The following is a 24,305-nucleotide window of genomic DNA, read 5'->3' as shown; positions in this document are numbered from 1 at the left end:
ATTTTAAAGTGATGAAATACTATGAAAAGGTACAAGTAACACCAAGAATGATCTGACTGCAGGAAAGGATTTATCTACAAACATGATGAAAAAAGTTAGTGTGACCATTTTAGTTTCTAGATGTTTTTATAGACTGATATAGATAGCTATTGATAGATAGGTAGAATACACGCAACTGTTTGGGACTGTACAGAAATAGTTTGAACACATGAAAACATTTTATCCACATACAGTTCCTCAAATAAAATAATTTCCACTCTGATTTTCAAAATAAATCAGAATGATGATGACATAATATAGCAAAAACTTGAGATGATTTTCTGCAAGTGAGGTGATCATGCACTCAAAACAGTTATTTCTGCTCCTCATTGATGAATAATAGTACAGAATGGAAGAAGTTCACATTACTGTCATAAGAGATCAACACTGAGGAAGAGGGATGGGGACTTCTAACAACACAAATGCAATTCAGTCATTGGACAACATAACAGGCTAGTTTTAAAAACAACAAAAAAAACCCAGCCTGAAGTGAATGTTATTTGTTCAAGTAATCAAACAGTGCTCTAGTGCTGCTGGTTAAACTTCATTCTCATAGCAAAAGAATCAATTTCTTTTAGGTAAAGTACTTAAGCATTCATGAACCTATATCCATTAATTACATTTCCAATAAAAAAGTCTTTTTATATAGGTTGTTTCTTGTAATGAATTAAAATCCTAGAGGCAGATTAAACATGCTCCTTACAGGCAATACCCTTCTGGAAGTATAGGAAAAAGTTCTTTTTCAGAAGAAATACTAGAAAGCATTGCTACTGAAACCTGGGTGACTGAAATATAAAAATAGCATGGGATAAATATATTTTAGTTTAAACTTAAAATATTGCAATAAAATAATATCACAAAATTATTCTATAATTAATGGGCTCTGGTTTTTAAATTCTTAATTATGGAGGTAGAAGAATGTAGGTAACTGACTAGAAGAACTCCTTTAATGTTGTTTGACAAGACAAAAGCCATAAAGTTAATATAACTAGTCTCCCCACCCATGGTCATAAAATACTTGATCGAACCTGGATTAAATTTGCAGGTCTAATGATCAGTAGCACACATTTCACTAGGCACTCCTTATTTTCTCCCTCAAAAGCAAATCACTGATTATTTTCACAAATGCTTCTCAATGCAGTGATGCTTGAACCATCCAGTCATTAACAAAAAACAAAACAAACAAAGAAAACCCACAAAAAACAAACCCTAATAAGGGGGGGGGGGGGGAGGGGGGGGAAAAGAGAGATATCAAGAACTTTTGGCCACTTGGTTCCAAATCTTGGTTCCAAACCAAGATTTAAGGAAACCACAACTTTGCCTTCCTCTTCATGACTTCCAGAACAATTGAATAGTGTTATTCACTAGTAAGATGTCTGGTACCTGTGATCAGAGAGCTTTCACAGAAAATAAGCAACTCTTTTAAGGAAACAAAATCTGAAGTTCCTCAACTCCATCAAACTGCACCACATTTAAAGAAGAATATAATATGAATGGTGACACATTAAAAAAAATTTAGACTGTGTTTATGTTGAACAAGTCCAACCCAGACTAATTCTCCACTGTAGCAGTATTACATTATCTCCTTTTGAAGTCCAGCATGGCACCCTAAATCTGTTCACCTACTACCTATAAGCTTCAGTGGAGAAATAGAAAAAAAATCTCTGCTACTGTTATTCACATAAACTTTTGTAGATTAGCTAATATCACCAGATCTTTTATTGCTATTCCTTAGTAACATCATCAGACCTCCAGAACCAAGTGTTAACTTACTTCTGAGTGAAGTGAACAATAACATTTCACAAGAATCACCTTAGGCAGACAGGAAACTTGGATCTCTGTACCTAAATACGCTATGGAGCATGTAAGTATTTTGAAATAAAAATTTAGAATCAAAAACACACTTCTGAATGTTTGTATTCAGAACATTCAGTACACAAAACTATTGCAAAAATGTCTGAAGTACTGCTTTTCCAGTCTTTTTACAAAATGATAGACAAAACACTTCTGTTAGAATCTTACCTGTACCCGCTGAACATCTTCTATGCATTGTTTCTCTGTTTCTAGGACAGTAGATTTCAACTCTGAATTTGAAAAGAAGATACAGATTTTAAAAGTTCTACATAAAAGAAATGTATTGATCTTTCAAAATACACATTAAGAATTTCATGAAAAGAAAGTAGAGTTAAAAAGAAAACAGTGTTAACTGTCCCACTTTCCAAATTATCCATCTAAAATTAAATGAACAGGTGGTATGCATAAATAAAGCCAGCCTGACTTCAATTTGCAATGTATTTATTATGACTCAACATTAAAGGCTATCATCTTAAGTGTGTAGCACATAAAACTTAAAAGAAGTAAATTTTGATTATCAAAATTTCTGATTAAAAAAAATTACTTATGACTATTATATACATTCCATAGAAGGTCAAGGAAAAGTTATCATGCTTGTTCTTCCCATCCATTCTCATTAAGAAGTATTTCTGTCCTTAAGGTCTGCAGATTGTGTCTCTTCGCAAAAGGCCAAAAGAACCATGAGCAGGATGATGACTGTTGGCAGCTATGTTGTCTTTTTCATATCTTCCTCTGGCCCTCCTCTGCCCTACCGTCAAAGTTTGAGATCTCCATAATAGGATAGATAGCGATACAGATCTAAACTCACATTTTAAGAGTGTGCTTGAATGCAATTGGCCTCACTATTGTAAATACATTTTGAGAAATCTCAATTTCATCCTAGCTTTATTATTCACTGTCTACAGCATCTCAGACTTACAAAGGGATGGTTTGGGACTGTACACTTATTGTGCAAGTGTATAGTCAGAGCTTCCCAGAACTGGGGACATTCAAACTGAGGATACAAAACTAATTCTTCACCTTTGTACTGAATTCCACACCCTCTCTTTTGGGCATAGAACCAACATTAATTTGACTTTTTGAATTTTGACCACGTTAATCATTTACATTGAAAAATGAAACAGCAGTACTTCATTCTAGTAGTATCTTCTTCAATTATTTTCTACTTTGGAATAACTAATGAGAATCCTAATAAATATCTAAGCATTCCTTCACTTAATTACTGTCTTTAAATGGAGAAAAAAATTATTTGTCCCAGAATGATGGTTTTAAATGGAACTACAGATCACCAGCTATCATTGTGACAATGAAAAATAAAATAGCAGTGGGACTAAAAACTTTTATCTGCACATTTTACCTGGAAAATGGGCATCAAAACATAACACCACCACCCCCCAACAGGATTCCCTTTCTTATTTTAAAACCTGGATAACAATTATTCTATCTACAAATACCAGGTTTTGAGATCACAGTTTTCATAAAAATATTTCAATTTAAACCAAACCTAAGTACAAAAGAAATTACATGAAAACCTTGATTGTGTCAATATTTATTTCAGTGAGAGACATGTACTGTACGTCCCTGCATTGTTTCTACTGTGTTGTATTTTGATTGCCTACTGGATTAAAAAAATAACAGATTTTGTGCTGGAAATGACACAAGCATGTAACAACCCAATACACATTCAGGACTCTCAAGTCTTTCGGTAAGCCATCGCAGAGAATAACAAAGACTTAATTTAAATTTATTTATGTAAGAGAGAGAGTCTTGCAGTTAAAGCACAGGGCTTGAATTAAAAGCTCTGGCTTCCATTCTGACCTTTCTACAGATTTCTTCTCTGACCCTAAAGAACCTCTCTGTGCCTCGGTTTCCTTGCCTGATAGGAGATAGCTAGAAAAAAGAAAAAACAAAACAAAACAAAACAAAACAACCCCAGCAGCTACACAGTGTAAAGATCTCTAACCAGCTTAGTAGCTATTGCTAATGATTCCTCTTTAACTGGTCATAGCCTAATTTTGTACACAGGACAAGAATAGAAATATTTTTTTTATACTTTTCCAGAGAACATGTGCGTCTCGCATCCTTCTTCTATCTTTTAAGGGTACCACTATACAGCAGGCAAATCTGTTGACCATTTGCAGGAATAGTGAAGCAGTTGTGGTCCAGAACCTCTGGATTCATAATTCCTAGACATCTGGCCTCCTCACAACTTTCTGACAATCCCAGCTGTTGGGAGGCAAGGCGTACATGGAGGAAGTTTCATTGCCAGTAGCAGTTATGCTGCAAGGCTACCCCTTGAAAACTAATAATCCTCAGCCTTTTTTACTTTTTTAATTTTTTACTAAAATAGCATTTCAAATCTCATCTGACAGAACTGTTCCCAGTCATAAAAAGCTGGATGAGGATAGGCTGTCATTAACAGGAAACTACTCATCATCTCTCACTTTGACAAGTTTTTAGTATGGATAAATCATGTCTTGTTGCTGATGCTCAGATAAATCCATTTACTGAAGAAAATTCAGGATGCCACTAATGAATTAGACACTCACTCCTCATTGCAACCAAAAGAACCCCACCAAAAACAGTGAATGATTATTTTCTGGTAAAAGCTATTAATGTCTCTTCCGAAGGAATGGAAGAGCATTAACATTTTTAAACTAAGCAATTGTGAGAATTTTTTTTTTTTTACGAATTATCTGGAAGAGAACTTTTTTTGGCTAACCCTACCTCAATTGATTTGCAAAACCAGGAAAACTTTGCTAGTATTTGGGCATTGGTGATCTCCCCAGTGCCTGTGTACGTGACTGTACATTTCTGTATGATTGAGAGAAACTTTAAGATGTATTTGATCTTTGCTCACACCAGGTTTTATTCTTTGCTAATGTTCTAATACTAGACAAGACATGTGCACACACAACTTAGAAAGTAATGTTTCCTGTTATGCAATTTGGCACAAACTACCTCCCTTACTCAAAAGTTCCTAAAAAAATAGGAACAGGCTGCTCCTATATATTTTTCAAGATTTAACAATTTCACAGAATTGTATGGTTTATTTTTACCTTAGACAGGTTTTGTTCTAAGAAGGCTTCTAAATATAAGCTGAGTTCAGGGTGATACGAGCAGTTAAGTTTAAGGTTAGTTTGCCAAAATTCACCAAATACAATCCATTTGCAGCAAACTAACAGAGTTTCATCTTTGTTAAGCAAAACTAAAAAACCAAAACCAACCCCCCCACCACCACCACAACAACAAAAAAAAAAGAGTTAAGGAAAGGAAAAAAGTGCTACATGACGAATGAAACCTTCCCTTTAGCCCAAACCAAACATTTTTTTTTTCCTAATTTTTCATAAAATAAAGGAAATAAATGTCTGGACAAGCCTAGTTTCATTAGAAAGACTAACTTAGGTTTTGAGGTGTAAACTCACACAGATATTTAGTGTGTTGGGACTGTTTCATTTGTAGAACAAGCTGTATAATCTTTGAGTCTCTGCCGAGGTGGTTAGGACAGTCACATGGGAGACAGTGTGCCTGGGCTCTAGTGCCTGCATACTTGCCTTTTCCTATATGTTAAGTGGAATAGTGTCATCAGCAAAGCATTAAAATAATTGAATTTCAAATACCCTATTGTGTTTAGATTCAGGCAATGTGCTAGGGTGTGAGAGCGGTAGAGTCAAATACCATAAGAAGTGACAGAAACAGATTTTGGGTATTCATATGGAAAATTAGTTGCATACACATTGATCTTATAGGTGATATTGACTCATTTTGTCCAAAAGCTTTTCTGAATTCAGAACTGAAAAATGTTTTTGGCATAAGTATCTGCTGACTTGAACCCAAATTCATATTAGGTATTTCCAAACTTCAGTTTTTAAATAAATAGCCAACCTAAAAAAAAAAAAAAACAAGCAAACTAAAAAAAACCCCAACCAACCTGACCAAAAAACAAAAAAAAAACCCCAACCACACTAGTAGCCCTTTCCTCACACCCAGCAACACTCCACATGTCACAGAGCACACAGCAAAACTATTTAATATATACTATATTAAACAGATGATTAACTACTTTGCTAATTTAGGAACAGATTACCCAAGACATTGCAGAATTTCCTCTTGCCTTACTTAAAACTTGAAGGCCTAGTATTGTCCTCATGCTAACATGTGTATAATAAAAATAAAGACTCTACATATAAAAATATCCTGCTACATTCCTCTCCAGATCAATACTTTTGTTTAAAATGGACATTTTTGTTTATAAACCAGTCTCTAATGTTAATATTGTATCTGTTTAATCCATACAGCAATAATTATATATAATGCAAAATACAGCTACTATGCACACAGTAATTTAAACCCTTTAAAAAGATGCTTGCCCCCTCCACCTTTCAAAGGTGCATATACATAATATAATTTAGTTACAAATCTTGGGGAAGGTATTTATCCTTCAGGCTTCACTCACCTCCAGGTTCTTCCACACGGCAAGCATGTGAACAATCAAACAAAAAGTTAAATTATTTATCTACCTGAATTGTATCCAGAACAGTTATAATTTTTTCCTTTTCCCTCCATGCCCTACACTGCAAATTCACATCAAAACCCAAAATTTCAATAATATTTTTAAGTGTCAGCGCCTCAAGTAGATTTTGAGAACTATTTATGTTCCATTTAGAAATAGTCACAATATACAATTTTCCATTTTATTTCTAATTCTATTTTCTTAATATTTTTGCAGTTTTGAGAGGGCAGTGGCTGAGATAAGGAACAGGCAAGTACTGTACATATTACATCCATGTAGTAGGTATATAAAATAGAACAACATAGGATGGAAAAAAAAACATGTATAAAAAGAATACATTTAAAAATTATTATTATCCTCTTGGTAGAAATACTCTTCCAAATCGGTAAAAATAGTAAAAATCTTTACATTTCAAAATATTTTATGTAATCAATGTTCTTCTAGCTTTTAGAGCAGCAAAACTGTTGTTAACTTCCACCAGCCTCTGCTGGACTAAAACCTCAAAGTAAAATAATAACATATTCACCCTTTTGTTTTTCCACTGCAGAGTATGTTCATAAAAACTCTGATCACATGTCCATTTGCTAAGTCTCCATGTTGAGAAACAGAACCTGTCCTCTCAGAGTACACGGCAATGAATTTCATTACCACATATGACGGCACTTTCATTGAATACAGCATAAAATAGTAGATCACTAGTCAAAAATTGGACTAGCCCAACAGTCCAGTACTGCAGCATTCCACACTCTGAATTGCATCAGTGAGATGGATGCAGAAATATTTCCTTGACCACTAATAGGGATGCTTTGGTAAAAGCCACAGCATAAACAGAATAACAGCATTGCGTTTTTGCTGGCATCACTTATTTTTGCTTGTGAATGCTGGAATAAGTGATACCAGTAAAAATGAAGTGTTGCCATGATAAATGGTGTCCATGCAAGGAATACTTTGCTCGTGTTCCAGAGGAAGTGGCAGAGAAGTCCCAAAGAGAAGCAAATCTGAAATTAACTCCACCCAAAGCCTACAAGCAATACAAAGAGATCTGTTGAAATAATGACTTAATTCTTCAAGTCTGAGCAATGAAAAAAAGGAGTGGTAGGAAATGGAAAATTTGAGAATACCCAGTGGCTCTCCATGGAGGTCATGGGGATGAATGCAGCCTAAAAGTGTTGAGAGCTGTTGAATAGCAACTAATGCAGAGCTATGCCTCCAAGAATCTGTGGTATTTGCCCATCAACACTACTAACAGAAAACAGGTTTGAAATTATCTTCTAAATTTCTTTGTCAGCTACAAGAGGTTTTATTTTGTTTTTTGTTTGTTTTAATTCTCAGATTAAGCAAAGCTTTTAATGAGTATGCAGAAGACTTCAGAAATTTGGCTGGTAGAGTAACTTCACAAATTTTCAGATAAACTGACTTTGTAAACAAGACCTCAATTTATTTTTCAGATACACTTTTCCTACCTCTCTGTCAGCAGGGGACTGCTGAATCCACAAAGGAATACCTTACACCACTCTAATAACTTTCAGTATACCACCAGTGGGCTTCTGAAGTTTTCCATATTTTTAAGAAGAGAAAAGTACCCATATTTCATGGCTCTGAAGGTATGTAAACTGGAAAAGAACAAAGGTCACAACACCTGGTAAAATCCATTAGTCAGCAGATGCCAGGTGCACATCTTGGTTGTTAACAAAAAGCATGCATTTTTGCTGAATATTTTTTTATTAGATTAATGCTAGCTAACATTATTTCTGATGCTAATCCAAGATCTTCAAAATCAGGTATTTGTTAGCAGATAAGATATTAAGTTTATATCTCAGATTCTAAAAGACAGCAGCTCCCCCCCATGCCATACATATATCTTGTCTGTGTCTAAGAACTATACCTTCTTCCGTAATTTTGAGTCTTTGTTCTTCATCTGGAGGTTTGGGTGGGGGCCACACAGATGGAATTCTCCTTGGAAAGCTTCCTTCAATGTAATCTGATGAATGTGTGGGTTGGCTAACTGCAGCCCAAGTATAAAGCTGGTCTTGCTGTAGTTATTAAAAAAAAAAAAAAAGTTGAGAAGTTCATACAGAAAGACAAGCTCGAAGTATCAAAGCCTTTGTTTCCAACATAAATAGCTCGATATCCACCTCTATAGCAAGGCAGACTTGTTTTTATGCTCTTCATCTCCTGACAAAGACTTAACATAAATCTATATGAAAAGAATTTAATGTTTCAGTTTTGGAATTACCTCTATTAACAATAGAAAATCTAATCTTTTAGTTATCTACAGCACAATGAGATGCTAGAACACAGTTCAGCACCTTTTTTGAGCATAAGGAACTCTATGCCACTTCTTTCCTTAGAGAGATAACAGGTTCTGTCCATCATGACTGTACTTCTTTACATATGGCTAGTTTATAGGTTAGAGAAAAATATTTCAGTCCACACTTTATATAATCTTTTTACACCAAATGCACAAGCAAGGAAAAGAAGCAGGATTATTTCAGCATAAATTAATCTGAGATATTTATTCTTTGCAACCCTGTTTTTGTCATTTACATTTCCATATTCATAGAAAGGCAGCTAAAAAGGTGGGTTTGCTTTTAGAATAAAATTAAAAAAAACCCAACAGCTAAAAGTATTCTCAATCCTCTGGGCTCAAATCAGATTATAACCTTATTACTCAATAGTTTTGAGTTTGATTCACTTATTAAAAGTAGGAGACATCCAGACTGTCTGATGAAAACTAGGGCAAACTTACGCTTTAAGCCAACAGAAAGATTTTAGCTGACCACAATTCAAGTAGTTTTTCTTGTGACTCCCAGTATGCATCAACATACACACCTTATGATTAATTCTTTATAATACTGTAAACTCTATAGAGATCAATCACAGCAATTGCATGAGTATCCTAGTAAGTGATCTGGAAATATGCAAATATTGTAGTACAAAACTGGAAAAAAAAAAATCAAGTCACAGGATAAAAATACAGTCATATCACACAGTAATATCTTCTTACAAAGATCATGTTCATTACATTTCATTCATGCTATTGCCTGAGTAAAACACTGGCAATATATATTTGTCCTGCTGCATAGTTCATTTTTAGATTAACACCTTTTTTTTTTTAATTTTACACAGATACTAAACATTGAAGAGACATGCAGGGGGAAGAACAAAGTAATTTACGACTTTTGGGGGGGATAATCGCTATTCCATGTGACTAAGCTTCTACTTGCCTAAAAATAAGTTGTGATAGGAATGATAATATTCTATTGAGAGCAACTTACTTAGAACAGAAAAATGCTGGTTATAAAGTACAAAGTTTTGGTTTACAGGGGGTGCCTCAAACAGTCAGGGTCAAAAGAATCTCATTAGAACTATCCAGCATGAAAGACATGGCAAAAATCCAGCCACATACACAGACCTTAGATAAAGGTAAAAATAAACAGATAAAAAGCTTAATACAAAATCACATCAGGTTCTTTACATAGCCCTGAACTCTATGTTCCTCGAAAAGCTTATCCTTTTCCCATTACCGTGCTACTGCATTTGAACATCCGAACAGGCTTGATTAATGCAGTTCTTTCAGTAACTTAGTACTTTCCCTTTGTCTAATTCCAGCTTTATAGAGGATATATATTTTGGGGTTTCTGCCTAATTTCCAGTACTGTACATATTGTGTAAAGAAAAAGAAAAAGTGCTGGATATTGCTATTTGTCTTGTCTCTGCACCATCCAAATCTCAAAAACGCAGAGGAAAATAAGATTCAGAAAAGTCATCGAGGCAAACCAGAACAAAATTTTTTTGCCTGCTCTACTTCCTTACACAGTCCAGGGAACACAGGGAAGAAGCAGCTCTACAGAGCGTTAGCTGGGTAAGCACAGTCAACTTTCAACAGCATTACATGTAGGGTTATAGGGCAATAAAACAGAAGACAACTGTAGATAATATTGACATAGCATGAATGAGGAAGAAAAACAGTTAAACTGTTCCTGGACATGATATTTCACCATGCCAGTTCTTGAAAGATATATTACGATCATTTAACAACAAATTTTTGAAGTATGATTAGTCTACATGAATTAAGATGTATTAAAAAAATCATGGTATGTCTCAGAATTATTGTACAGACGGGATACATTATGAGGTAATAAAATATGAAGTACCTATGTTCTTGCTGTTAGAATTTACAGCATATAAACCATGAACAGTTATAAATTAAGACATCACACATCTCCATGACCGACTCCTAACCCAGCATGGGAGATTTGTTTGTGAGTATAAGAGACAGTATTTTTTGGTTTTGTTGTTTTTTGTTTTGGGATTCTTTTCATTCACTATTCAACATAGAGAAGGATGATGGAATAGACTCATCATGTAATAGAAATTTAGAGGTAAGCAGAAACATGCAAAAATGCCTTGAAGGGACTTGCACTACAACCAAAATGTATCCGTGTTCAACATATAAACAAGGTATTTAACAACAGCTACATTCAGATTACTTGCAAACTTCATAATTTGAAATATGAAAACCTCTCATGACAGAAAGGTAGTCTGAAGGTCTGGACTTCAAGTTGATAGTCCATAAACTACACCTAAAATGGGAAGAGATTAGCCCTGTCTCCACTTTCATGCCCTTCAAAAGAGATGAATCATTTGAATGTCCTAATTCCTACTCACTCAAGATACTGTCCAAAATCTAGTCCTTTTTACCTTTTGTCTTTAGCTCCTTGTCAGTTCATATACCAACCCATCTCATTTCTCCTTTTCCAATTCTGATAATGCCACAAATTTGCATGATTATTAGAACATTTTGAAGAAAGATATATGCAGTCAATTCTATGATGTTGAAGTACTATTCAAGCAAAAGAAAAAAAATAATCCAAATAAAAATATCCAGATTTGCTTTTACCATTAATAATTGTAATACAAGCATCCACAAACCTGGATTTCCACATCCAACTTTTTCTCCTTTAATCTTTTAATTTCAGAGGCAATTTTTACTAGATATCACTGTAAGTACAGTCAGTGAATACTCTTACCGTGATCAAGCTTTGTATATGTCTGGAATTTCCACTTCATCTTTCTCAGACTCCATTATTTAGTGTTTAAAGCACTTCTTTTTTTGGGAAAAAAAAAAAAAAATCCTTGTAATGAATGATCCCAGTCTTATTTATTCGGACTCATTTCTGGGCAGACATTGAGAGCTGAAAGCTGTCTGAGTCCAGTGCACTAAACACGATGTCAAGAAGACTTCTCGTTTCCACACATCCTTACACAGCACTTTCCACTGGTTCTTAAAACTGCAGAGCATTCGCACGTGGGTGAGGCAAACTGCCTGCAGGATCTGATGGTACCTAATCAATAGACATTCTACCACTTATAGATGCTAGCGTTTAGAATAGAGTCACAGAGAGTCAGGTCTGTAGTTTAACTCACTGTATTCCCAGCCAGCTCTCAGTAGGCACAAAGAATGTTTTTTGTAACAAATCTTCATTCTCTGGTACCACAGTGTTACATTTCAGGTACATAATATATTAAATGTTAATTATGTTCCCTCACTGCTTGAGCTAAAGATATACTTTCCAGCTCATCTTTGAAGATGGAACCCAATGCTGTAAGCTAGTCAAAGTAAGGGCCTCTAGCAAATGACATATAGAAAGAGGCTGGTGGACCCAGAACTAGGGCCATGAGCTAGAGCTGCAGCCAACATCAGAAGGCATACTGGTGGACCTTGAGCCTTCAGAAAAGGGGTCACATTTTTCACACAGAGACCAGGTTTGTTCCCCAAACCACAGACTGAATTAGAGATTAGTATATCCCCCACTGAATGAATATAATGCGCAACCTTGAACATATGCTTTTGGCAGCTGTATTGCTCCTGGAGATATGCAGGTAATACGACCTTCTGTTCAACGCCACTTCAGTTTTTAATCAACTGTTTATCTGCTTCCAGTTCAAAGGACAAAGATAGCCATTGTGAGAAATGCTTAAAAGAGGTACAAGAGATGGAGTTGAAAGAGCAATAAATGTATACAAATCTGTCCAAACTGGTTACAAAAGCAGGAATTAGCAATGTAAGAATCAAGGGGGGGAAAAAAATCTGATGAGAAGTATTTTGCCAATTCTCAAAAAAACCAAACAAACGTGCAGTCAGATCACGTGTGCTGAGATGGGAAAGGTAGGGCAGTACAGAAGCACACTGCTATCAGGAGTAGCCTCTGCTCTTCAGCTCAGCATAACAGTAGGTGGGGGAAGCACATTAGCAGTACCTCTAAACTTTCTTACACTAGAGTGAATTGGTACTACCCTGATGGCTCCTGTGTTAAGCCATGATCCAATCAGGCCCTATTTTGCAGGACATTTATTTTCAAATAGTAAACTTGAACAATTTTTCACTAGAATCCCAAACATTCAAAGTTATCCTGAAGAGGGGAGGACAGAAGGGTTGGCATGTCTGCATGTGTAGTTACGGGAAGGTTCCTACTCCTCAAATCAGTCTGCATGTGGACAGCCTTCCAGTGAGAAGAGCTGGAGGAGCAGGGAGAGGAAAAAGTATAACTGCATTTAAGATGAAACTAGATAAACTCATAGAGGAATTACATTTTATGGTACTTGGGATAAGCAGGGGCCAGACTCCATGACTCAGAAGGTGTTTTCCAGGCTAAGAGCTCCAAACAGCTTGTTCCACATTTGTATATAACTGCTTGTCATTTAGACTATTTCAAGTGCAGGGAAGGAATATTTTTTTTCCTGTCAGGAAGTTTAATTATTCTAAATAATTAACCTCTAAAACGAAAGAAAGCCAATTGCATGTTCCCACTGCATATAAATAGTTAATTGGACAAGCAAGGTTTTAGTTTGAGAAATTAGAGCTGGACTACCTCAAAATGCTCTTATCAGCAGGAGACTGCTTTATTTTAAGCAGCTTTTAAAATAAAGAAATCAATACTATCAAGAATGGAGAAAGCGGTTTACTTTTTGTGGAAAGATTCAGTAACAAAGCTCTGTCTGACCACTGACAGAACCAGAGCAGTGATTAAACATGGCTCTCGGCTTGTACTACCTTTGGCTGTACTAGTGAGCACAGATGCCTTCCAAGGCTGAAAAACAGCAAGTCAGTCATAATACTGTAATATATGGCTGAAGTAGCACTTTATCCTCATGAACTAAATTTGATGCATGAGCATTTTACTTGAGTGAATTTTTTCTTTTCAGAAAACAGATGTGCCTCAACAATTCATTTAAAAACACTTCAAGTGTCAAAAAACCATGAAACATTTCTTTCCCATGAAATGACTTCAACCTCTTCAACAAAACAGAACAAACTTGCTTGATCCCATCAAACCTTGCTCAGGATTCAACATCATATCCTGGGGATATGAGAGACCATAGAGCCAATAGCCCTGCAGTTAGGGCCCTGATGGGGAAAAGATATCAGGAAACTAAATTTCAGATTTCCACATCTATTCTCATTCGATTCCAGAGTTATTGTCTTGGTCTTCCTATTCCCCAGTAAGTTCTACATTTAATACAGCCCAATAGGTTGAACCGGTGAGCTTACAACAAACTTTCCTTGGAAGAGGGAACAGTGGCTAGCTTTCTGTAAAACAGAAGAACCTCAAAATCTAGCCTTTTTACACATCCGACTTGAACTTCCACTTGGAAGACCACATCCCAAGACCACTAGGTTATCAGCTGTTTCTTAGACCACCTGATGGTGTGTCCTCTCTCATTCACTCTCTCCAGAAATTCTAAGCTGAGGCAAGAAGCTTCTCCATCAGGAGTTGTTTTCACTTACACTGACACAGTTCTGCAATAAGTTTGGATTCTGAGAAATTTGAATTTTCCAAAGAAATATGTTTCATTAAAAAATTCCTTTCACCTCTATTCCTTTTGAAAAGGTGATTACTACTGCTGTAAAAACTTCCTCTTGAAAAGAGACACGCAATGTATACAAATTCAACTCTCACTGTATTCTCAATTCCAAGTTAGAAAAAAGACATTGTGTTATGACTGTCATTCTTAAGAAAGTGAACTAATGTACATAAAGTCACAAAATATAAAGATCTCTTGAGGTGACAGGTTGACCACCACCTTCACCCTATGCACAGTGATATTGAAAATTTTAAACAGCTGGTGTAAATTTAAAATCCAGTATATGCCTCTTGAAGCAGTTCTTCAGAATAACGAGCAGGTAAGCAATGTTCTCTGCAAAAAGAAGCATGAAAACCTAGCAACATCCTACATATAAAATACCTCAGTTGAAAGTGTATACAGTAACATCACCACAAGTAACTGGAAAGGAGAAAGAAAAAGAAAAAGAGAAGGCTAGAAGACTGCAGGGCCAGATGTAACAATTATAAAATAAATATGCAATTAAAATTAAAAAAAAAAAGGAAGCAGGGAAACAGCATAACAGGAATACTTCAGCCCAGTGATCATCTAACTGTTTCCATTTTACTACTCTCAGGAATATTCAGAGTTGCTCACCACAAAAGACAAAGTGTCACAAAGTGTGATTGGGTAATGGAAAAGGAAGAGGAGACATGAGGGCTTTGATTTAGCCAAACTCAACTGCCATGGTAACCTACACGACAAACAAAGATTAAGACAGCAGATTAACAATCCGTTTTCTCTGCTCTATTTCACAATTTTCACTTGTTAACTTTTAAAGTCTTATTCACTACTGACCCCCAATATACTGCCGTGACAAATTTCATAAGATGGGACTACGTTCAGTCTTACACATTTTATTCCTGAGCATTGAAAGTATGCTTGAAGAAATGCTGCATTGTTGCCAGCTTTGTGCTGCAGTTGGAAGAGAAGTTCTAGCTGAAGTCAATTCTTGGGAAAGTTGCTCTTTGGAAACTGATCACTGGTATTTTGGTGCTCTGACTTCTGAGAAAGGAGTCTGTCTGCAATCTGTTTAACTACTAGTTTTCAGACACAGTGCAAATAAGTTAAAATTAAGTAAAGTCTTCATGTCACTAACTCCTTTTCCAACTGACCTGCAAAGTCCCACCATCTGCTACTACTCAGCAGAAAGAAAACAGTGTCTTTATTTCCTTAAAAGGCATTTGCATCACCACAGGTGGCCAGGACATAATAGGAAAACAGCCATTTTTATAGCATTTCCCATTTATACTGTCTGGCTCTCTGCTTCCTTGTGGAAGCGTTATTTCAGAAACGGGTGACAACTTAGTCAGGCATCATAACTACAAATAGCGCAATGGAGAGTCCCTATCCCAAACTGTCAAACACACCTATGTATAAATTCACATCATAACACAGTAAAGAAAGACACCCTCCAGAAGATGTCCATTTAGCTCTTTCATTATAAAATATGCTGAAATAATTTCTAAATCAAGAAGGCATTAACAGCAGTACTCAACACAGTAACAGCATTCAATAAAAGCACTGAAAAAGATGTAAAGAGAGCTAGTCCAATCAAAATGACACCAGAACTAAAGAAAGATGAAAGCTTAGCATGCATTTCAGACACGTATGGAAGAAGATATTGCTGCTTAGTGCCACAAGTAGTTGTTGGACCCTTCAGTGTGCAATAGAGATTAAGTTCCCCAAACAAGGAGTACAGTATGAATACAAAGGCATGCTCAGTTTTCTTCTCAAAAGCACTTACGAAATGATAATAGAAAGCCTCTATCACAAAATCATTTAAGTTTTCACTGAGAATTTAAGTGTTTTAAACCTAATGTTCAGAAACAACAGACAAAACTACTTGGAAAGCTTGTCAGAAAAAAAAGCAGAAATCTGCTATGAAAGGAAAAAAATGCCCATAGCTTAAGACTGCACAGTGTGAACTGGAAAAACTGGAATGGGAAGTCATAATTAAGGACTAGACATCCACAACGTAGTAATTGCAACTACTGGATGAAATGCAAACACCGAGTCAATATTTCTTAATAGCACAGTGAAGCTAAATTGCAAGTTGCCTTGCACTGATAGGAAAAGGTCACCTTCTTTTATTGGTGTATGAACAGTTTAAAAACTAATGCAAATGTGTATAATTTATAAACATTACTGATGGCTCTCCAAAGACAATCATCTTCTAGCTTCTGTGATACGTCATTAGCAGAGGAGCTAAGCAGATGAGATCTCTACTTGTTGAAAATTCTGATCCTCCAACAGGTGGCTGCAAAACTTGCCTGTGGTTACATTCTTGCCAAAGGTGCACTGTTTAGCCAGTGTTTATTTTACTCTAATAGGATAATATAATGAGGTAACATGCTAAAAAGCTTAGGACTACACCTGCACTACAGAAATACGATTATTTAATAACATGACACAGTCATGTGGGACTGACAGTTTTTCACAAAGCATTAATTTCTTACATATCTTTCAGTCAGAGGATATTTTATTTTAATTTGAAACTTTAGAAGCCTTCTTGAACAAGTCACAACTGTTAAAAAGGAAAAAAATTAAAAGGCAAGCAGGCAATAGTTAGTCAAAAGACAAGCAATTTTTCAGAGAAGATTCTTTGAATAGGCTTTTGCTAATCTATCTTTCTATAAGTTGTACATTTACTTGCTTGGCCTTTTTTTTTTAATTTCTTTTTTAAAACTTTTTTTCTTTTATAAAATACTAGCAGAAGAATGAAAGGCTGTAAAGATAGCCTGAGAAGTAAGAAGTCATGACATCCATGAGACAATAATTAGTAGCCTCTACAGAAGAGAGGAAACTAGCAAAAAGGGCATCATATTTCTAGACAGCGAATCTGCCATCGTACACTTACTTACTCTTTAAGATACCCTTTACATTATAAGAAGAGTAGTTAGGGAGAGCTATAGTGAAAGCTTCCACTGCTTCTCAACAGCAAACATCTTAAAAATCCCAACCCTGTCTACTTCTGTTACTTTTAAAACTTTGTTCAACTTTTATTTTTCAGACTAATCTTTTTTTCTGGGCATCTGCCACAATTTGTTTCGAAAGAAATAATTGATAAAATGGGCCAAGATAGAACATGAAAGTTTTCTCATAAGTTCTTAAAATAGTTTTAAAGTTTCTATCCTTTGGGCTTTGACTTGAAATTTGACAAAAAGGTCAGAGATACTTCAGGAACATGCCATTTCCAATCATCATTAAAATCTATCCAAAATCTGACCAAGTTATAAGCCTCTGAAAACTGGACACTGTCCTCAGCGTAAATGTGATGACAGCTGCTAGTTCTCTGAAGATTTATGCTTTCACTGGGCGTTTGTTGGTCCTTCATGTTTGCCATATACTAACAAAGGAGTAAGCATCACATCCACAAAGCGTAACCTACACCAGAAATACAAGTGTTAAGAATTTAATTTAAACTGGCGTCCAGGAGCCATTATAATGCTAGCCCAAGAAACTAAGAGCTGTGAAATTTGTCTTTATTCTTAATGCATTGCCTAATTGCAGTCAGACAGTGTGGAAGAGAAAGAAATAAGGTCCAATGAGAAAAGTAAAAGAGGTTGTGTACAACTATTTAATGGGGTGAGGCAGAGGCCCACACTGAAGGCTGGAATGTCTCAGGAGAAAGAAAAAAACAGATCTCGTGTATGTTACCGAGAAAACAGACACAAGATTTGGATACACAGTTGTAAGACAGGGAGAACTAGAGGTGACCACCGGGCATGAGTAATAAAGAAGATGAGAATATAATCAGAGTGTGCAATTGCAAACATTTCAAGACAGCAGAGAGTTCAGCATTAGCCATGTTAAATTAAATTCACTGGAGGACATCCAGAAAAGGAGATCAGAGTGAGAGAATAGGACTTTTAAATAATCTGTTTATATTCATCTCAAGCCATGAGCAATAGATCATAGAGTGAACAAAACTTACTGAATTATTTTCATAAACTGTAACCTAACATCTTCAAAAAACAAAGTCTGTGGACCACACTTAAGCAAAAGGGGAATCATGGATTTTATTCAACATAAAAGAAATTGTAAGTTAAAGCTCAGAAATACATGGGATCAGTCACAAAAGGAGAAAAGGAGGGATTCAAGGAAGGATTTCAGTGGAAAAAATGTTGGCAATTCTGCAAAAAAACATGCTAAAGGAGTGACCTAAGAGACTTTATAAGAACCAGACTAAGACAAAAATCAAAACAGCCAAATCAGTAACATTAAGGAACAAGCAAGCACCAGAGCTGCATGTAGCAGGGAGGAAGGGCAGTGAGGTGGCAGACAAACCTGGCTGGGACCAGGACAGCGTTACAGGAGCTTTGTTGATGGCAGTTTCAGCTGAGTGAAAAGGACACCAGCCAAACTGGAGGCAATCCAGGATGGAACTGGAGGCACATCTGATGAACTCAGAGATGAAGGAAGAATATGGGACTGGCTATGCTCCCAATTTTGGAGTAAGGTCAAAGTTGTTGTATCTCCTAATTCTAGATGGGTGAAATATAAGTATTACTTAAGGCTAGTCTAATTCCTCTGTCTTTGAAATCAATGGTTAGATCAACATTAAAATCCTGTTCTAATGCATTAAAAAAAAAAAAAAAAAGAAAACCTAAATAAGAAAAAAAGCAAAGTACAGACACGGAGAGAGATCAAGAGGGGAAATGAGTCACAGATCTTACATGTCCTTTTTTAAGTAATATACAGCACCACCATAAGTTTTTTCACACTAATTGTTAATTGTTTCATTTCCTTACATAACTATTAGCATTTATTTTCTGTAAGATAATAATTTCCTCACTCTAAGGAGCAAAATCAGCTAGGTGAAGCCCAGTTTTGAAGTTCTCAGCCACTAGGGTTTATACTTCAAGTTCTAAACATTTTCATCTTTGTAGGGCATGTAATGAATAAACAGGTAGGTGTTCCTGTACTGTGGTCACCAAGGCTGAAGCAGAAGCATACTCCCAAACTCAATAGCAGCAGCTCTCACCTTTGTACCATGTGAAATTCAGTTGTTGAGATGCTAGTGTTCAAGACAGATGTAGACTCCTTTGAAGTAGGATGCACTACTAGTTGCATACACATACATGGGACTTTACACCACTTCTGACATTGTTTTACAGGAGCATGATCTATTAAGGGGACTTATACAGAAAAATAGTAACAGAGCATTTGTGGCTTACTGATAGACCAATTCAAATTAAGATCACTGCTAAGCCAGCAATATCTTAAATTGCTGACTTTGACACACTGTTCACATGGTACTAGGCTAGGCTACAGTTTCTTTTCAGAAAGTCCGTCCTCTTGGATACCATCAATGAAAGATAAGTAGAATAATTCTCTTACTCACACAAAGCACGGTATACCAGTTAACAAAAGAGCCTCTTCTGCTTTTTTCCAAACTTTTAATTTGATAAAATCTATTTATAAGTAAGGATAAACTTTTTTAAAAAGAATATTGTATTCAATACTCTAAAGAAGAGATTAGCTGAATATACGGTAAAACCAGGAGAACTGAAAACATTGCCAGACTGTTTTAAACAACCTGAAAAATAAAAAAATGTGTCTTTTCCAGTAACTTTATGGAGTATATTTAACCACATACACTTTCAGATGGTGTGTGATTTTAAGTTGCCTGAATAACTTCGGTTTTATAGTCACACTCCATTTTTCAATTAATTTCAAAAAACAGTTTGAAAAGGTTTTAAACATTGTTTTTTAAAAAAAAAAAAACCATAAAGGTTGAATATTGTTAGAGGGATCATGGAATGATTTTGTAGATAAGCTAGGTTATCTAGGAAAGCTTGTTTGTTTTAAGAATTCATCGGACAAATTTATTCTACCCATTTTCCCTTCACCAGTGTTAACACCATGTGTTAAACCATTCTTCAGGAAAGATGAGAAAGCTTTAAAGAGTTAAAAAGACTCATGTTCTCTCATATCTATGCCAATCATTTTTTAAGTATTTCTAACCAAGCTTCAGCTTAATGGGTAGAATAAGGATGATCTTAACTATACCAGTAAGGTATTAAGTAGATTAGTTAATATTTGTACATTATTTTGAGTTAATTAGTGAAGAGAAAAACCCTGATTATCTTCAGTCACATAAACCAGTACAAAGAAGTGTCAAAGATAAAATTTAATGGCAAGGATCATAAAAATAAGTTCACTGTAAAACTTCATGGGTTATACAGTATCATACAATAGAAAGACATCCTAATGTTAAATTCATTATCCAAAAGGAAGGAAAAGTGTGTCAGGTGATGTCTACACCACAGTTTTGTAACAGGTATGCAAACACCACCAATAACAGCACTCTGGCCAGAAAGCCCAAAGGCACAGATAACACTGTAGCTGGAATGCCAGCAAATTTGCACTGACCTCTGCACTATTTTGTATCAAAAGTCTTTTCAGGGGGAAAAAAATTATCTAGCATAGACATCCTGTTTGGGTTCTGTAAAGTTTTGTGACATGCTGTTTTCTGTTGTTCCTTTAATTTATATTTTTGGTGAAGCAGCTATTGGATTGAAACGTTCATAGTCCTACAGAGTGCTTTGATTCAAAGAAAAAGACTTAATGAAAACAATGGATAAACAACAGTATAGAAGATTAAGATATGAGTCAAAAAGTTAGGAAATCAAGTTATGGGAGAAGCTTTTAAAACTTACGATTACTTGGATACGAAAGTGTGCACACCTGAGCTCAGAAAAATGTCTGGCCACTCTCATAAGGGCAATTTTCATTAAAAGGACTAACAGAATCCTCTCAGGACTGATGAGCCATTGATAAATCATGTGCCGCTTGGCAAAATAGACAAAAGATAACTTTTTCAGTACTTACATCAAACGTGGGTGTGCTTTGCTGGGCACTCTGATTACATGGTTCTCTGAAGCAGTCGGTGAAAGGAAGTAAAAGACCCATTGCAATAATGCGAGAACATAGTTTTTCTGCTTCTTCTTGTGGTGCATTTTTCTGCTGGCTGAAGAGCTTTTCCAGCAGTGTTCGTCCTGCCAAGGTGATGACACAGATCAATAAGAATTTGTAGCTATCTACGGGACACAAAGATTAAGGCATTACAATGTGTATTGAAAATCTCAACTATTAGAAGTAAAAATATGGAATAAAAAAAGAATTCTTGAGAAAAGTATCTGATAACAAGTCTTTAATATAAAATATTTCTATATAATAATTTGAACTGATCTGTAGCCTGATTAATTAGGATATTCAAGAAAATATACATTGTGTTGGCTGCGCTGTGGAGTAGGAACAAAAACCATGAGATGATATTTTAGCATCAATTTCCTATTTATTTATATTATACATTTGTCCTGATGGGAAAATCAAGATATTACCAAGAAATGAAGTAACTTTTTCCAAGTGTGTCACACAAAGTTATTATAGAATCAAGTCTCCCAACTCTTGGAATGAGCCTTTGTTTTTTGAATCAAAAAATGATCATAGTCTTTAAGAAATTGTGCGCTATTTCTTTGGAGAAACTCTCAATAAAAGAATAATAACAAAAAAACCCCTGATAACTGTTCTGTTTAAAATTGTATTTAATACAGCTCCAGAGCAGCAGAGTGCTCCAAACTAAAATGCAGTGCCACAGGCAGCAATTCAGAGAAGTAAAACTTTTGAAGAGTGAGAAAAGAGACTTATTCCTATTACAGGGCCAGATTTCATGATCAAAGTGTTTTCTTTGTTATCTCACCAGAGCATGAAAGGAGGGCATATGTTATAAAGTATATTACAGGAGACAGTGCTAGAGAGGTTTGAAAGACCTTTGTGCTGTGTGCAGTTAGCCAGAAAGAGACTACAAAAATTAGTTATATACACAGGCTGTAGTAAAATCTACATTCTAAGAATATTAAAATTGCTTGATTAAGATCTAAAATGTCAAAAGATGCCAAAGTTCAGATTTACAGGATATAAATAAAGAGGTGAAATAGATCTACTGGAAGAGAAAAGGCAGACAGAGTAATAAAGTTAATTTCATGTTTTAGTATGAACTAGCTGTGAATACAATTTGTACCTAAATCAGTTTCTATAGTCTGTTTTTTCCACCCACTCACTGGAAGCCAAAGGTATTTTCCAGAAAAAAAACATACTGCATTAAGACAGCATTTCAGTGTCATTTAAAATAATAGTAATAATAACAATAATAATGATGATGATGATGATAATACTACTGTTTTTTACATATAAATGCAAGAATTCTGTTTGAATGTTGATTTTATTCAAAATGTAAAATTTCCCAGGCTTTTTGAACATACTAAAAAGATTTTTTTTTTTAAACATCTGGATGCAATTTAAAAAGGATATTGTAAGCGACATTTAGCAGAAGTTTCTGTATTATTGTAACATCCTGTGGCAATACAGCCTAAAATAAACAATACATTAAAATGTTAGAAATTATTTCTAAGATTTTCCTCTCCACATCTAAAGATCTGATAATTCTGAATTATCAGTCCAAGTTTCCTAGCCTTTTATTAGACACAATTTAGTACATTCAAGGGGATAAGCTGGGGATAAACTTGTAAGATACACAAGTTTTGTTATGTTTGCTGATTAGTTTGCCTCTGTTCCTTGGTTTCACCACCTATAAGGTGATGATAACATAATTGCTTATTCAGTGTAACCCGCTATTTAACTAAAGATACAGTTCAGTTGTTAAATCTTCGAAGTCATTAATTAGTTGAAGACGGGCTTTCTTACTGTCTGTGATTTTTAACACCAATTTACCCCAGTTGCAGCAATGTACAGCAATCCCCTACATGAAGAAAGGCAACAGTACAAAACCATGGAAGAGAAGCACAAATAAGGAGCTATCTGCAGGCAGACTTTTTGTGATTTGTTTTAGTAATTTTTCTTTGGGGTTGTAGTTGCCAATGCTTAGTGGTGTTGCAAAAGACCACTAAAAAACCTCTAGCTACTACCCTCTTACTGCAATAAATGGATTATCCTAGCTATAAATACTGAGGTTAAGCTATGTTAGCAAGTTTTAGAAAAAAATAAGAGTACAAGATTGACAGCACAGACACCGGAGCACCAATAGGTAGCATTTCTGCTAGCATTTCTGGGGCAAAGCACATCATATTACCATAGTAGCACCTTATATCACTGACTAAAGTTCAACAACATGGGAAGTTGTCTAGTTAAATGAGAGACTGCAAGTGATGAGGATAAATGGGGAAGTCAATGCTTTACATTTATCTAAAATGCACAGAAGAAAAAATAATAAGAAAATACACCGGAGGAAGAGCACTCTGCATGCACACACAAAAAAATAGGACTATGCAAGAAAACTACACATTTCTTCATGGTATATTAAATACTGAAATATTATCCATTACTTTTGAATGTCAGGCTTGATTTTTTTTTTTTTTTTTTTTTTTTTTGTCTGGATGTTTCAACATTTAAATAACCTTGTCATGTTTAGAGAGTCTTCTCCTGGACATCCAGAAGCAGAATAGCCCACTCCCCCCCACCCCATCCTTTTGCTTTAACCCAGTTAACAGGAATAATACCCGTAAATGACAGAACAGGAAATGAGGCCTTTTTTTTTTTCTTAATCCACCTATTCATTTGCTAATTTTTGTAGCACTTCTTAACAGTCTTGCTCAAGATCAAATACTTTGTTCAGAATCTTAGTTGCCATTCAGTTGCAGTTTAATTTGTATAGTGGTTATTAACTATCGTCACTTAGTGATTATTAACCACTGTTTAGACATACTTTAGCATTCAAACAATATAGAATAAGTATATACGTAAAAAAGTCATTAATGAATTTAATTTCTCTTACTGTACTCTGCATTACTTATGTCATTTTGTCCATTTGAGCCTGTAGCGTTCTCTACAGTGTATTATTAGTCTTGGAATAAATAGGGTAGTAAAAATTATTTAGTGATATTAGCTAGTACTTTTTAACCTAAAGGAATCAATCGTTTATCTGAAACTAACTTTAGTACAATTAAGCTGTCCTTTGCATCAGATACACATTGAGTTCTCAACACAA

The 24,305-nt window shown here is 35.3% G+C and overlaps 1 protein-coding gene across 2 annotated transcripts in view; it reads right to left on the bottom strand.

Annotated features, from left to right (window-relative positions):
• The window catches only part of FMN2 (formin 2), a 168,213-nt gene that overhangs the window by 127,295 nt on the left and 16,613 nt on the right, over positions 1 to 24,305 (bottom strand). For both annotated transcript variants that reach the window (XM_076334185.1, XM_076334186.1), the window contains exons 2-4: positions 21,131 to 21,297; positions 8,292 to 8,439; positions 2,062 to 2,123 (exon numbers count right to left, since the gene is read on the bottom strand). In XM_076334185.1, coding sequence (XP_076190300.1) covers positions 2,062 to 2,123; positions 8,292 to 8,439; positions 21,131 to 21,297 — 377 coding nt within the window. The remainder of the gene's footprint in view (positions 1 to 2,061; positions 2,124 to 8,291; positions 8,440 to 21,130; positions 21,298 to 24,305) is intronic.

This window comes from Aptenodytes patagonicus, chromosome 3 (genome assembly GCF_965638725.1).
Source record: "Aptenodytes patagonicus chromosome 3, bAptPat1.pri.cur, whole genome shotgun sequence".
In the NCBI taxonomy this organism is placed as follows: Eukaryota; Metazoa; Chordata; class Aves; order Sphenisciformes; family Spheniscidae; genus Aptenodytes; species Aptenodytes patagonicus.
Note: the sequence above shows the minus strand (reverse complement) of the source record. Positions and strands in the feature narration are given on the sequence as shown.